Here is a 12,615-nt window from a genome sequence, read left to right as displayed (position 1 = left end):
TTGTTCGCATAAATTACTAATATTTCTTTTGTGTGTTTGTGTTTAATGATGGCAGCGGTTCTATGTGGCTACCTCTCGCCAGTTAAAGCGCCTGGAATCTGTTAGCAGATCCCCCATATATTCCCATTTTTCGGAAACAATCACAGGGGCCAGTGTCATCCGAGCCTATGGGAGAGAAAATTCCTTTGTATGCCTGAGTGACTTGAAAGTGGATGAAAATCAGAAAAGTTATTTTCCTAGCATTGTTTCCAACAGGTAAAACCAGCACAAAATTTTATATGTCATTCTTGCTGAAGCAAGCATATCTTTCCGTAATCCTTCAAGTGATCATTTACCCCTGTGTTTGCTTATTTAACAGGTGGCTAGGTGTTCGAATTGAATTAATAGGAAACTTTGTTGTCCTGTTTGCTGCCCTCTTTGCTGTGTTAGGTAAAAATAGCTTGAATGCTGGCCTGGTAGGACTGTCGGTATCCTACGCATTACAGGTGTGTATAATTTTGTTGCGGGATGTTGCAGAATATTAACTCATACAGAGCACTGTTATATGACTGACGTTTAATAAGCACTCAGAAAAGACAGAATTAATAGGTAAGTAGTGCTGTTCAGGGTTATAATAGTAATACCTTACATACACATATTCAGTACTTAAAACGTGCACAAATGCATACAGTATATAGGACTTGCTTCCCCCACCAGTGAAATGTGGTCACCTTTAAGATGGACTACAGTTGTTCTTTAATAGCCCACAGGAACATTGCACAATGGTTTAAGACAGGAAGGGAAGAAAATTATCTTATTCAGATGAAGGTCCATAGGGAGTTTAGGTAGGCAGGATATACTGTACTTCCCGAACTTCCTAATGAGTATCCAGGCTCTCCTGCTAAAACTTTACATGCCTGTTTCTGAGATTGCATTTTCCCAGCATGCTCTTCAGGCTACATTCAGGCTCTTCAGGGGATGGGCTATTTCTGGATCACTGGATTTTCTTTTTGGTACTGTTTAAGGAGACCTGCACATTCCTTGTCCAGACATGGTGTCCCTGTCTGCCTTTCTGTAGTTTCACTGTAGCCTTGGGCAAGTGATCACTATAGGTACGGTAATCCTTATTTGGATGAGAATGCTGGCTGTGGATGAAATTTCAAGGACCCTGCAGGTGGCTGTTAGAGGGCAGTCCCAGCAGAAGTGACCCAACTGAGATCCGGGGAGTAGCCCTGGTTCCAGCAGGCAGAGTGAAAAGTTGCTGGTTGCTTAAGGCCATGAAGAAGGTGTAATTTGTTGTGGGAGGCCCAATTTGCAAGGTCTATTTCATTTTGATGAGATTCTCTGTAGGTCCATCTGGTATGGTGGTTATTAAAGTTTCCGTCATAGATGGAAGGATGCTGGAGTGATGGTAGAGGAGGAGCAGGCATAAAACTCACCGGATACATGGCAGTAGAAGGTCTCTCCAAATAGTGTTGCCATACACCTGACCAACATCACTAAAACAGGCCAAAGACAAAATATTCAAAGTGTAAATCAAAAAAGAGTGGCATCAATACAGGCAATCTCCACAGCTCAAACCCAAGATGAAAACTTCCAGCCATTCTTGAGGGAAGAAATAGAAAAGCACTGAAATCAATTAAAATAGGAAAAGCCTGCAGCTTTGACAGTGATATCACCAGAACTACTACAACATCTTGGGAAAATAAGTCAGCGCTGGTTGTCCATCTTCATCCGCGTCACACTTTTCAAGAGAAGAAGAAAACTGGAGCTGTCTTTTTTGATCTTACAGCAGCTTATGACACCATCTGGCACATTGGTCTGCTGTATAAGATGTCAGGAGTTCTTCCTAGATGAGTTGTCATGGCAACTGAGCAGATGGCTCTGAGGCAGACATTTTTAGCTGGCTCTGGGCCACAAAACCAGCATCTGGAGATTCCAGAAAAACGGACTCCTGCCAAGCTTAGTACTGGCACCAACTGTATTTAATGTATTCACCGATGACCACCATCTCTGGGCAGCTCAAGGACACTGACTGTATCTGCTTGGCCTCAAGGGTCCGTGACTTCCAAAAGGTTGAAGAGAACCTGAACAGTGATGTGACTGCCATAGGTGACTATTGCAAGAAATGGAGACTGAAACTAAGTACATCAAAGACCGTATCAACATGTTTTCATGTACACCATGCTCCAAGCCAACTTGAGCTTAACATCAATCTAAAGCCACTATACGTAGGGTCACCCTAGATCATCCACTGACCTACAAATACCACCTCACAAATGTCATTTAAAAAAAGATCAAGAGCAGAAACTGTCTCCTGAACAAACTTCTGGGGTTTTCCTGGGAAGTCAGTAGGCAAAGACTGCATAATTTGGGACTTGTTCTCTGCTACTCAGTTTGAAAATACTGTGTCCCAGTTTGAATAAACTCGGCCCATGGTAGCCTAGTGGACATGCAGCTTAATCATATCATAAGAGTTATCAGAAGCATATTGAAGCCAACAAAACTCGTTACCAGTTACATAGTCCTAGTCAATATTCCTCCACCTAATATACGATGTCAGAATGCAGCCAACAATCTGATCACCAAGATACAGCAAATTCCAAACTTGCCACTGTTCAGGGATATATGGGATGTGCCCCACCACTGACTACGTAGCAGAAATCCTCTCTGGGCAGTGCTGCATGTTGGTTTCCATCCTCTGGGGATCAGTCAAAGATTTCTAAAAAAATTAGACCAAATCTTTTTTTTCTTTAAAAAGGGACAATCCAGATGCTAAGACTGTCAGGGAAAGGCCTTCAAGAACCTGCCGATAATTGTAGTTTACAAGACGTCTCCATTCTGATTGCCTCATGACAATTGCAGTAGGTTAGACATTCGCATATAAGGCTCCTCAAAATGCTGCAGATTTAACTAGCAAAGTCAAAGCAAAATGGTGATCTGTAGGTTTGACCCTACTGCTTGATAACATAGTCCATCCTGGTCACTTCCAGTGGAAGACTGTCCAAGATCAGTATACTGCTCTGTAATTACTACTTGCATTATGATACCACTTAGAGCTCCCAGTTAAGGTCAGGGCCCCGTTGTGCTAGGCATTATACATATGCACAGTAAAGGCCAGTCCTTACCCCCAAAAGCTTGCAGTCTAAATACGTAGACAGACAATAGGAGGGAGAAATGAAGTAGTATTCCCATGTTAGGGATAGGGATCTGAGGGACAGAGAGACTAAGGGTGGAATCTACAAAGCAACTGAGGCTTCTAACTTCTGTTTAGCCTCCTAAATTCTATTGATTTCAGTTGAAATTAGGAGCCTAAATAGAAGTTGGGAACTAAAGTAACTTTGTGGATTCCACCATAAGAAATGATTTAACCAAGGTCACAGAGCAAGGCTATGGCAGAGGTGGAAATTCCAAGTCTCATAATTCCTCTCTGTAAACTTCTTGCCCTGTGGTCTTTATTATTCTTAACACAAAGCTAATTATGTATATTGTAGTTCAAGATGTAGCTGTAGAAACAATATATAACAAAGAGAAATATTAGAAACAGCATTTTATAAAGTATACTTTGCTATTCTCCAAGGGGTAATATTTTACTCTTTATATTGTCCAGGTGACAATGTCTCTGAATTGGATGGTGCGGATGACTTCGGACCTAGAATCCAACATTGTGGCTGTCGAGAGGGTGAAAGAGTATTCAGAAACTGAGACTGAGGTCAGCTCCTGAACTGTTCGCAATCAACATGTTTATTCTCAGAAATCCATAATTTCCATTTGTTTCTTTCAACACTTAGACAGAGGAGGACCCTGCTCTGAGGACCTGACAGCGTAACCTAGACAAATATGATGTTCTAGACACTAGTTTGGGTTTGTCTGTACTACTCAGTTTTACTGTCTTTGTTAACAGGTTGTAACATAGTTGATGCTAAACATGAGCCCAAATTCTCTGCAGTTGTAAGTGGGAGAAATTCCATGGAAGTCAGTGGAACATTTTTCATCAACAGAAAACTTGGCCCACAGTCCGTGTCTACATATAGAATCATAGAATATCAGGGTTGGAAAGGACCTCTTAATCACCTTAGCTGGTTCTCCTGTCTCCCATGTTTTTGTTCAGAAGCACACCGCAGTCCTCTGCCCCCGATGCTTGCAGCTGAAGCACTATGAGATTGCTTCCCAGCTTTTCTCAACACACACTGCCATAAACACAGTTGTGCAGCTTGGTAGATAGACAGTTATGCCTGGAAATAGGCTGCTCTGTGAACGTTTTGGACTTGATTAGTTGTAATTCAGAGGAATGTAAGGATTAGGGTATACAGGATGAGAGAAGGGCTTGAAGGTGAGGTGCTTGAACTTGATATGGTAGCAGAGAGGAGGAAGCCAGACAAGATACACAAGAGCAACAGAGGGTCCTGTGGCACCTTTGAGACTAACAGAAGTATTGGGAGCATAAGCTTTCGTGGGTAAGAACCTCACTTCTTCAGATGCATCTTCAGAACCTCACTTCTTTAGATGCACTTCTCTTGCATCTGAAGAAGTGAGGTTCTTACCCACGAAAGCTTATGCTCCCAATACTTCTGTTAGTCTCAAAGGTGCCACAGGACCCTCTGTTGCTTTTTACAGATTCAGACTAACACGGCTACCCCTCTGATACAAGATACACAAGAGTGCATTATGGACCAGATCCTCATCTTGGGTAAAATGACGCAGCTCTGAAGTCAGCGGATTTACACTGACTTACACCAGCTGAGGATCTGGTCCTATATGTTGAGATATTTCTGCAGTCATAAACTATAAGAACCAGTCTGGATGCAAGTGAAGGAATCTGTTTTTCTGGCTTATTATTCCACCATATCAAATAATAAGCAGACAGAAGTGAATTAGTCTCCTGGTGAGATTTTTAGTAACCCTAAAAGTTTAATGTTTTAAATCGCAGCCTGCAGCTTTTAAAACCTTAAGGGAATAATTTCTAGCTACTGTTCTCCTTTAGGCTCCCTGGATAATTGAAGACAAGAGGCCACCGGAAGACTGGCCAACACAGGGGGAGGTGGAGTTTGTTGATTACTCAGTAAGATATAGGAAAGGCATGGATCTGGTGCTGAAAGGCCTCAGCCTCAGAGTGAAAGGTGGAGAAAAGGTATAGTACAGCCATTTATCATATGTGACTCTGTTGCTGATGTTACACATGGGATTTGCAATAACAAAAGTGGATGGGCTGGATCCTCAGCTAGGCTAAATGGGCCCAGCTCCATTGAGGTCTATGTCCATTTACACCAACTGATAATCTGGCCTGATGCGTTCACAATGCCTTAGAAACATCCTGAGAAGTTGCTACAACCACTGTCTCTGCTGAGATACAGTGTGTGTGAGTGAATGAGGGATAGTCCATTCCTGAATAAAGAGAGATTCCAGTCAGTTCCTGTGTCTGACAACTCTTGGCGTGGGTGGAGGTGTTCCTGTTGGCCCAAATGCCTCCCTTCTTCTTACCCAAGCATCCAGCAAAGGCTTTATCTTGTGGGCTTTGCTCCTTCTCAGTATATTTGAAAGTGCTGGGCCTTGCATGACGTTCCCCAACGAGCCTATTTTGTTTCTCCTGGGAGATTCCCCCAGTTAGGAAGCTATGGTTAAAAAGAGGGAGAATAGCCCTAGAGCTGCGCATCCAGAATGGGAGCCACCTTCTAAATGTGAGACTATGTATTTTGCATAATCACATCATCAAATTCATACATTATGTACCTATTTATAGTTGATATTGCTCAAATTCTGGGAATAATTTGAGACACAATTGACAGAAGGACCATTAGGGAGTGAGGAAGATCACAGTAAGGTTCTAGTCTCCCTTCTTAATATCAGATCTTGTATAATTGCTCCTTCAGTAAAGCTAATACCCCATTTATAAATGTGCTTTGTTCCTAATTCTCCAATGTGTGTTTTAGATTGGAATTGTTGGAAGAACTGGAGCTGGGAAGTCCTCCATGACTCTCTGCCTCTTTAGGATTTTGGAAGCTGTAAAGGGAGAAATTAAAATAGATGGTGTGAGAATTTCAGAGATTGGTCTTCACGACCTACGATCCAAGATAACAATTATTCCTCAGGTAAGTCAGTTGTTTTTACATGACTCTGTTTTATAACACTCCCAGTTGAGGATGCTTCAGATGTAAATTGAAAGTCAAGGTAAAGGATTTAATCCAGCTGTGAAAGAGGACCATAGTGTAGATAACTGTTCGCTATTGGATTTCGCAAAAGTAAACAAGGCAATTAGTTCTAACCTCACCCCATGATTGGGGTTCATAAGCTCAGCAGAAAGAACAGAGGAAGGATAAGTTAGTAGCCCTAATTATGTCTCATTTAATTTGACCCTTCTAATAGTTACATTGTTTTAAAGTTTACACATTATATTAACACTATGTAATTATTGGGGGTGACTTATTTTTTGTATAGTTTAAATGTTTTATTGGATTTTTACAGACTATAATATAGCAGGGAAAAATGTCGTACTTGCAAAGGCATGTCCTAAAGTCTTTAAGTGTCAGAAATATCAGTTCCATGTGTGGGCCTCACCCTCCAAACACTTTCTTGCATGAGTTTCTTGACTCAGAAGAGAAGTCCTATTGGACTCACTTAATAGCACAGTTCCCATGAATAAAGTTACCCATGTGGAATGGGTGCTATTCTTTGTTGTTAGGAAATGAATATTGTTCTGGAATTCAAGGAATCCTCATCAGGCCTATGGAGCCATGCTATAGCCCAGGGGTAGGTAACCGAAGGCAGCACACGAGCTGATTTTCAGTGGCACTAACACTGCCTGGGTCCTGGCCACCGATCTGCATTTTAATTTAATTTTACATGAAGCTTCTTAAACATTTTAAAAACCTTGTTTACTTTACATACAACAATAGTTTAGTTATATATTATAGACTTATAGAAAGAGACCTTCTAAAAACATTACAATGTATTACTGGCACGCAAACCCTTAAATTAGAGTGAATAAATGAAGACTCGGCACACCACTTCTGAAAGGTTGCTGACCCCTGCCTTAGCCTTTGAAAGTCAATATCCTTTTCTAAGGTGAGTGTTAGTGAGCATGAAAATATGATCATCATTATTTAACATTCATATTGTGGTAACCTCTAAAGGCCACAACCAGGTCAGGGTCCCGTTGCACAAGACACTGTACAAATATACAATAAATGTCAGTTCCTGCCCCAAAGAGCTTACAATTTAGAGGTGAGCAAATAATTGATATTTTCAGTTCAGTTGCCAACCTGAAAAATCCACATACACCCCCCAAACTCTCCTGTTTCGGGTCCATCCAACGTGACCGTTTTTTTGGGGGGTGGGGGTGGGAGGGAGGCTTTTCTCACTGAAAGGAAAAACAAAACCAAATAAAAAAAAATTCCGGTTACACAAAATGTTTCACTTGACCAAAAACTAAACATTTTGCTTCATCTTTGGGTGTTTTTTACCCTTTTAATTTTTTGGGAGGTGGGGGGCGTTGTTTTTAGTTAGTTAAATGTAGCTAAATTTCATAACAAAACATTTCAAAACAAAATATCAGAACATTTTATTTCTAAAATGTCAAAATGAAACATTTAGACTTTTTTTTTAAAGAACTTTTTTTCCAGCTGAAACTATTTGCCAGCTTCCACCCAAATTCATGAACAGTTCTGAACATCCCAAAACGGCATTTTTTGGCAAATAAACTGTTAGCTGAAAAAAATTCACCCTGCTCTATTTATAAGATATTGTTGCTAAGCTGGGACCTTGTATTTCAATGTAATTTAGTGTTTCTGTGGCACACAGATAGGATAATAATAAACTAACATACCTTTGCTATGAGAGCACAAATGTTGATGCTTATTTTGATGTTTGGCTTATTGTGGCCAAATCCATAACAGATTATATTTAAAATGTTCTTAGAGCTCAAACTGAAGCTTGCTAGGCCTTTGGGATGTGGTCCAGGGCCTACTGAAATCAGTGACAATACAGCCATTGATTTCAATGGGTTTGGATCAGGTTTTAGTGTCCTAAGACCACGGCTGCTTATACTAATCATAACTTCTTCACTGCTACCTTGTCATCTCTCCATTAGTTTTATCCACCTATTGTCTCTCATCATATGATAATTGTAAGACCTTTGGGGTAGGAATTTGTTGTTTTTTCCAGGTCTAGCATAAAGGGGCCCTGATCCTAGATGGAGGCCTGTAGGTGCTACCACAATGTCGCTGCTAATGAACTAGGATATCCTAAAGCAGATCATTGAAATGTTATCACTTGTGTATGTAAAACATTTAAAGTTCTTGTCTAAAGAAAGTGGGTTATTTATACAGGACCCTGTTCTTTTTTCTGGAACGCTGAAAATGAATTTGGATCCATTTAATAAATATTCTGAGGATGAAATATGGAAAGCTCTTGAGTTGTCGCACTTGAAGAGGTTTGTCAGCAGTAAGCCCAATACGCTGGAGTACGAATGCTCAGAAGGGGGAGAAAATCTCAGGTAACGAATGTCCTGAGACACCATTGGGGTTTTGGTGTCATAAGGAATATCAATTCTCTGCTCCAGGCTCTACTGAGCCCCTGACTCAGAATGTGCTGAACAGGGATGCTTTTCTAAGTCAGGGCCTTATCTTCAAGGGCTCTGTTCAATTAAAATGTACAAAAGAGAACTCAGTAATGTACAAATACGACCTGCGAAGATAAAACATTGACTCATGATGATGAACTGTTGCCGCCAATAACTAAATGGATGGTGAAGACTCCACTCCCTTATATACCCCAAAGGTATTGTCTCCGGGATAAGGTTGAGACCCACTGGTGAGGCATGTGGGGGAAGGTTGTGCTGCCCTTACTATACCTGTTTCCTGCATAAGTAAGAGATGCCAACCTAGCTCCTTTTATAAGGACTCAATTCACTGTAAAAAAAAAACCCTCACAACTCTAAAACGTTCTTCTAATTTTGCCAGTCCGCTATTTTGCTAATGCTGGACTTGATGAAAGTGCCTCTGGAGATGTACAATAGAATAGCAACTACAGTATGATGAAACATCCGCTTCTTCAAATCCATGCTAGGCCCTTTGCATAACAAGCCTTTGCTAGCTATAGTCATTCAGAGCCATGACGGAAATGATGCTCATTACTATTTGTAGTACGGTATTTGGTAAGTAAACGTGTTTTAGAGCTGGTTGAATAATGCTGTTTATTCATCAAATAATTTATCTGATGAATTTTCTCTTTTATTTTTCACTTTTTGTATTAGCTCTACAGGTAGTTGAATAATATTGGACAAATACATTATTTGTCTAATAACTTTATCCTGTCAGCAACCAGCTCTAACATGCATATTAAAGAGCCTGTCTGTGAAAAACCTTGTGTCTTTGCTTTCAGTGTCGGTCAAAGGCAGCTTGTCTGTTTGGCAAGAGCCCTCCTTCGCAAAACAAGAATCCTAGTCCTGGATGAAGCCACTGCAGCTATCGACCTCGAGACAGATGATCTCATTCAGATGACAATAAGAACTCAGTTTGAAGATTGCACTGTACTGACAATAGCACATCGGCTGAACACAATAATGGATTATACAAGGTAACTTAAAAGCAAAGCGATTAATGGTAAACTATATGGAATGAACATCATAATTCTGAAAAAAAACTATTTTTTGTTACTTTTCTGATCACCCTTCAGAAATTTTTGACAAATCAGACAGCATCAGGCTCACAGCCTCAGGGACTGCTCGTTTCTGCAGCCAGCAGGGGAGAGTGGCCTCTAACTCTCTGGCTCCTCCCTTTCCTCTCCCTTGGCTTCCTTCCTGCCAGCTTTTATGTAGCCCCTGGCTAACGAGGCCGGCAGCTGTTCCCTATTTGCCACTTAGGCCTGGGCTTACTCAGCCAGCTCCAATTCCCCTTTCCTGATTGGATCTGGTGTGACAGAGGGCTGGCTCAGGGTTTCCTAGCTAGCACCCCGTCACATAGATCATTAATAAAAATATTAAATAATGTAGGGCCAAGAACCGATTTCCGTGGGACCCCAAGTGAAATACACCTGCTCAATGATGATTTCCCATTTGCAATTATGTTTTGAGACCTATCAGTCCGGTTTTAGCCATGTTGGTTTTTGTATCAGTCAAGTTTAATCAAAATGTTTTTTGCTACCAAGTACCTTACAGAAGTGTAACTATATTACATCAACATTATTATCTTTATCAAGCAAATTATCATCAAAGTTGCTATTCATTCTATCAACTAAACTTGTCATTTCATCAAAAACTCAGTAGTCAATATCAAACTGAATCAACAGATGGTTTATCTCAGAACTGTTTCACACAGCAGAGGCGTTAGCCTTAGCTTGAATTTACTATGTGGTATAGTTTGTTTCCTGCTCTGCAACATGCCAAAATTCAAATTCAGTGCAGCCCATCTTTCCCGAAGAGTTGTCTTGACAGTGTAACCCTGCACGCAGATAGGAATGTTAAGAGTATTGAGTGTTGGGGAAACCTCTGAAATTCCAATACTATTTCCCTTCTCTGTAAGTCCATCTCCAACTTTTCTTCTCTTCCTCCTCTTAAAAATAAAAGCAGGCTTGCATGAAGTTGAAAGGTGCACTCTGTGTTCCTGTCTGTTGGATGATACAGAGTGGAACATGATGTTCCAATATTAACATATAATTAGGGTTACCCTATGTCCCGTTTTGGCCAATCCCCTTTTTCAGCTCTGTCCCTGCTTTTTCACCAAAACTGCACATTGTCCCAGCTGTAAGGCAGAGCGGAGAGTGGGAGCTACTGCCAAGGGGTCAGCTGAAGGCAGCACTTGTCAGCCAGCAGGAGAACCGAGAGCGATGGCTGCTGCCTGGCACGGCGCTCAGCGGGTTAGCCCCAGCCATGGGCAGTGCGGGGAGGGCAGCTCTTGCGTGGGCAGGGTGGGGGTGGAGGCAGGTTGGGCCAGCCCCAGGCCGTCCCGTTTTTACTTTAAGAAATATGGTCACCCTACATATAATTGGAGGAAAAAGAAACAGTCGAAAGGGCCCCACTTTGCCTCTCAGTGAATTTGTATGATCCTGTTATCAAATCTACAGGATCTGTGCTATGCCCCAGCTTTTAAACAGTCCCTCCAAGAAACCCCTTCAGCGTGCCAGATGCCCAAGGGATCCCATTCCTCCTTAAGGGTAGGCCACGCAGCCTCAAGAGTGCGCCTCAGCAAGTATTTGCAGTGACACCAGACAGCCTTTTCAAAACAGAGTAGGATTTATTAATCAACTGACACACAGCTTACCTTGTGCTTTAGGTTAGTATAGAGCAATAATGGTTAAGACACAGTCTGTTCTGGCCACCAGCGTTCTACCCAGCCAAGTTGCCATGGAATCCCTTCTGGCTCTTTGTCAGTCAAAAAAAGAGCAGATGTGACTCTTATCCCAGCCAGCGGATTTCTTTCCCCTTTGTTCTTGATCTGGGGCCTTTGCTCTGCTTTCCTAAGAGGTGGAGAGAAACCTCTTTCCTCTTGATGTTTGGTTGCTAGGTGTGAACATCTTAGCCACTGGGATTCCCTATTGTCTTCCAGCTTCTCCATTTATATGGGTCAGTTTCAGCCAGTCCTTTAATGATCCATTCATTTCACCCAGTCAGCTATATGACCCGACACTGGATAACAATGCTAAGTACAGAGGAAAACTGAGGCATGCATAGGAATCATCAAAATATTACCAGAAATTCTCACTGTCACACTGTTATGCTTCTAGACCTACAAATCAGGTTATGAACAGTAAAGCAGAAGCAGTATAACTAAATATGTGGGCCTGATTCTGCTTCCATTGGCTTAATTAGGAGCAGGTCGTGTGTTAGTTAACTTACCACTGTACAAGTCTCACAACCCCTTTGAGGCATCTCCAGTTCCTGTATGGATCTGTTTTGACCAGCAATGGGTATAATGTTCTTTATATGTTAAAGGTTTTTTAAATGGATTATTACTACTGGGAGACTGGTAAAACCATGGAATTAATGGCCTTAATTTCTGAGATACTGACTGACTTTTTTGGAGGCTGTGGGTGTTTGGCACTTCTGTAAATTAGGCATAAACTCATGCTGAGGTGTTATGTGTAGCCTGTTGCGTTGCAGCATGTGAAAATGATTCAGCATAAAGAGAGAAGATTTGGAAAAATGCCTGATTTCACGGTTGAAGGAATTGAGTTCCTTATAAGGAAAGCTTCTGCAATACCAGTTTTCCGCTTTTGTTTTTTACAGGGTTCTCGTTCTAGACAAAGGAACAATAGCTGAATTTGATACACCTTCAAGCCTTATAGCATCAAGGGGTGTCTTCTATGGTATGGCTAAAGATGCTGGACTAGCATAGCAAGACTTCTATACCATTGAACGACTGACTCGTCCCAAAAGTGACTCATGAATGTACTGTATTTTACAGAACAGTCTTTGTAATAGACTAAACTTGTGATACATGAATTGTTACAACTTATGATGATGAGAAAATGAAATTTATATTTTTAAAAATATTTTATATATACATAAAGTATTTTATTAACTGCTTTTATTTTTTCTTAAAAGAATGCCAAATATCCTGCCAAGGAAATGTATGTATTGCAAGCCAACATGTATTGTATTCTGGTTTATCATTAGTAAATTAAAACTAGTGATATAAAATA

General features: G+C 41.1%; 1 protein-coding gene across 1 annotated transcript in view; it reads left to right on the top strand.

The window, feature by feature from the left end:
• ABCC3 (ATP binding cassette subfamily C member 3) overlaps nt 1–12,615 on the top strand; it is a 72,870-nt gene extending 60,255 nt beyond the window's left edge. Inside the window, exons 24-31 of the mRNA XM_054047165.1 lie at nt 56–255; nt 359–485; nt 3,590–3,691; nt 4,964–5,110; nt 5,910–6,068; nt 8,304–8,470; nt 9,358–9,552; nt 12,200–12,615. Coding sequence (XP_053903140.1) covers nt 56–255; nt 359–485; nt 3,590–3,691; nt 4,964–5,110; nt 5,910–6,068; nt 8,304–8,470; nt 9,358–9,552; nt 12,200–12,308 — 1,206 coding nt within the window. The 3' untranslated portion in view covers nt 12,309–12,615. The remainder of the gene's footprint in view (nt 1–55; nt 256–358; nt 486–3,589; nt 3,692–4,963; nt 5,111–5,909; nt 6,069–8,303; nt 8,471–9,357; nt 9,553–12,199) is intronic.

This window comes from Malaclemys terrapin, chromosome 13, assembly GCF_027887155.1.
Source record: "Malaclemys terrapin pileata isolate rMalTer1 chromosome 13, rMalTer1.hap1, whole genome shotgun sequence".
Lineage (NCBI taxonomy): Eukaryota > Metazoa > Chordata > Testudines > Emydidae > Malaclemys > Malaclemys terrapin.
The sequence above is the reverse complement of the archived record's forward strand: the minus strand, read 5'-3'. Positions and strand labels throughout refer to the sequence as shown.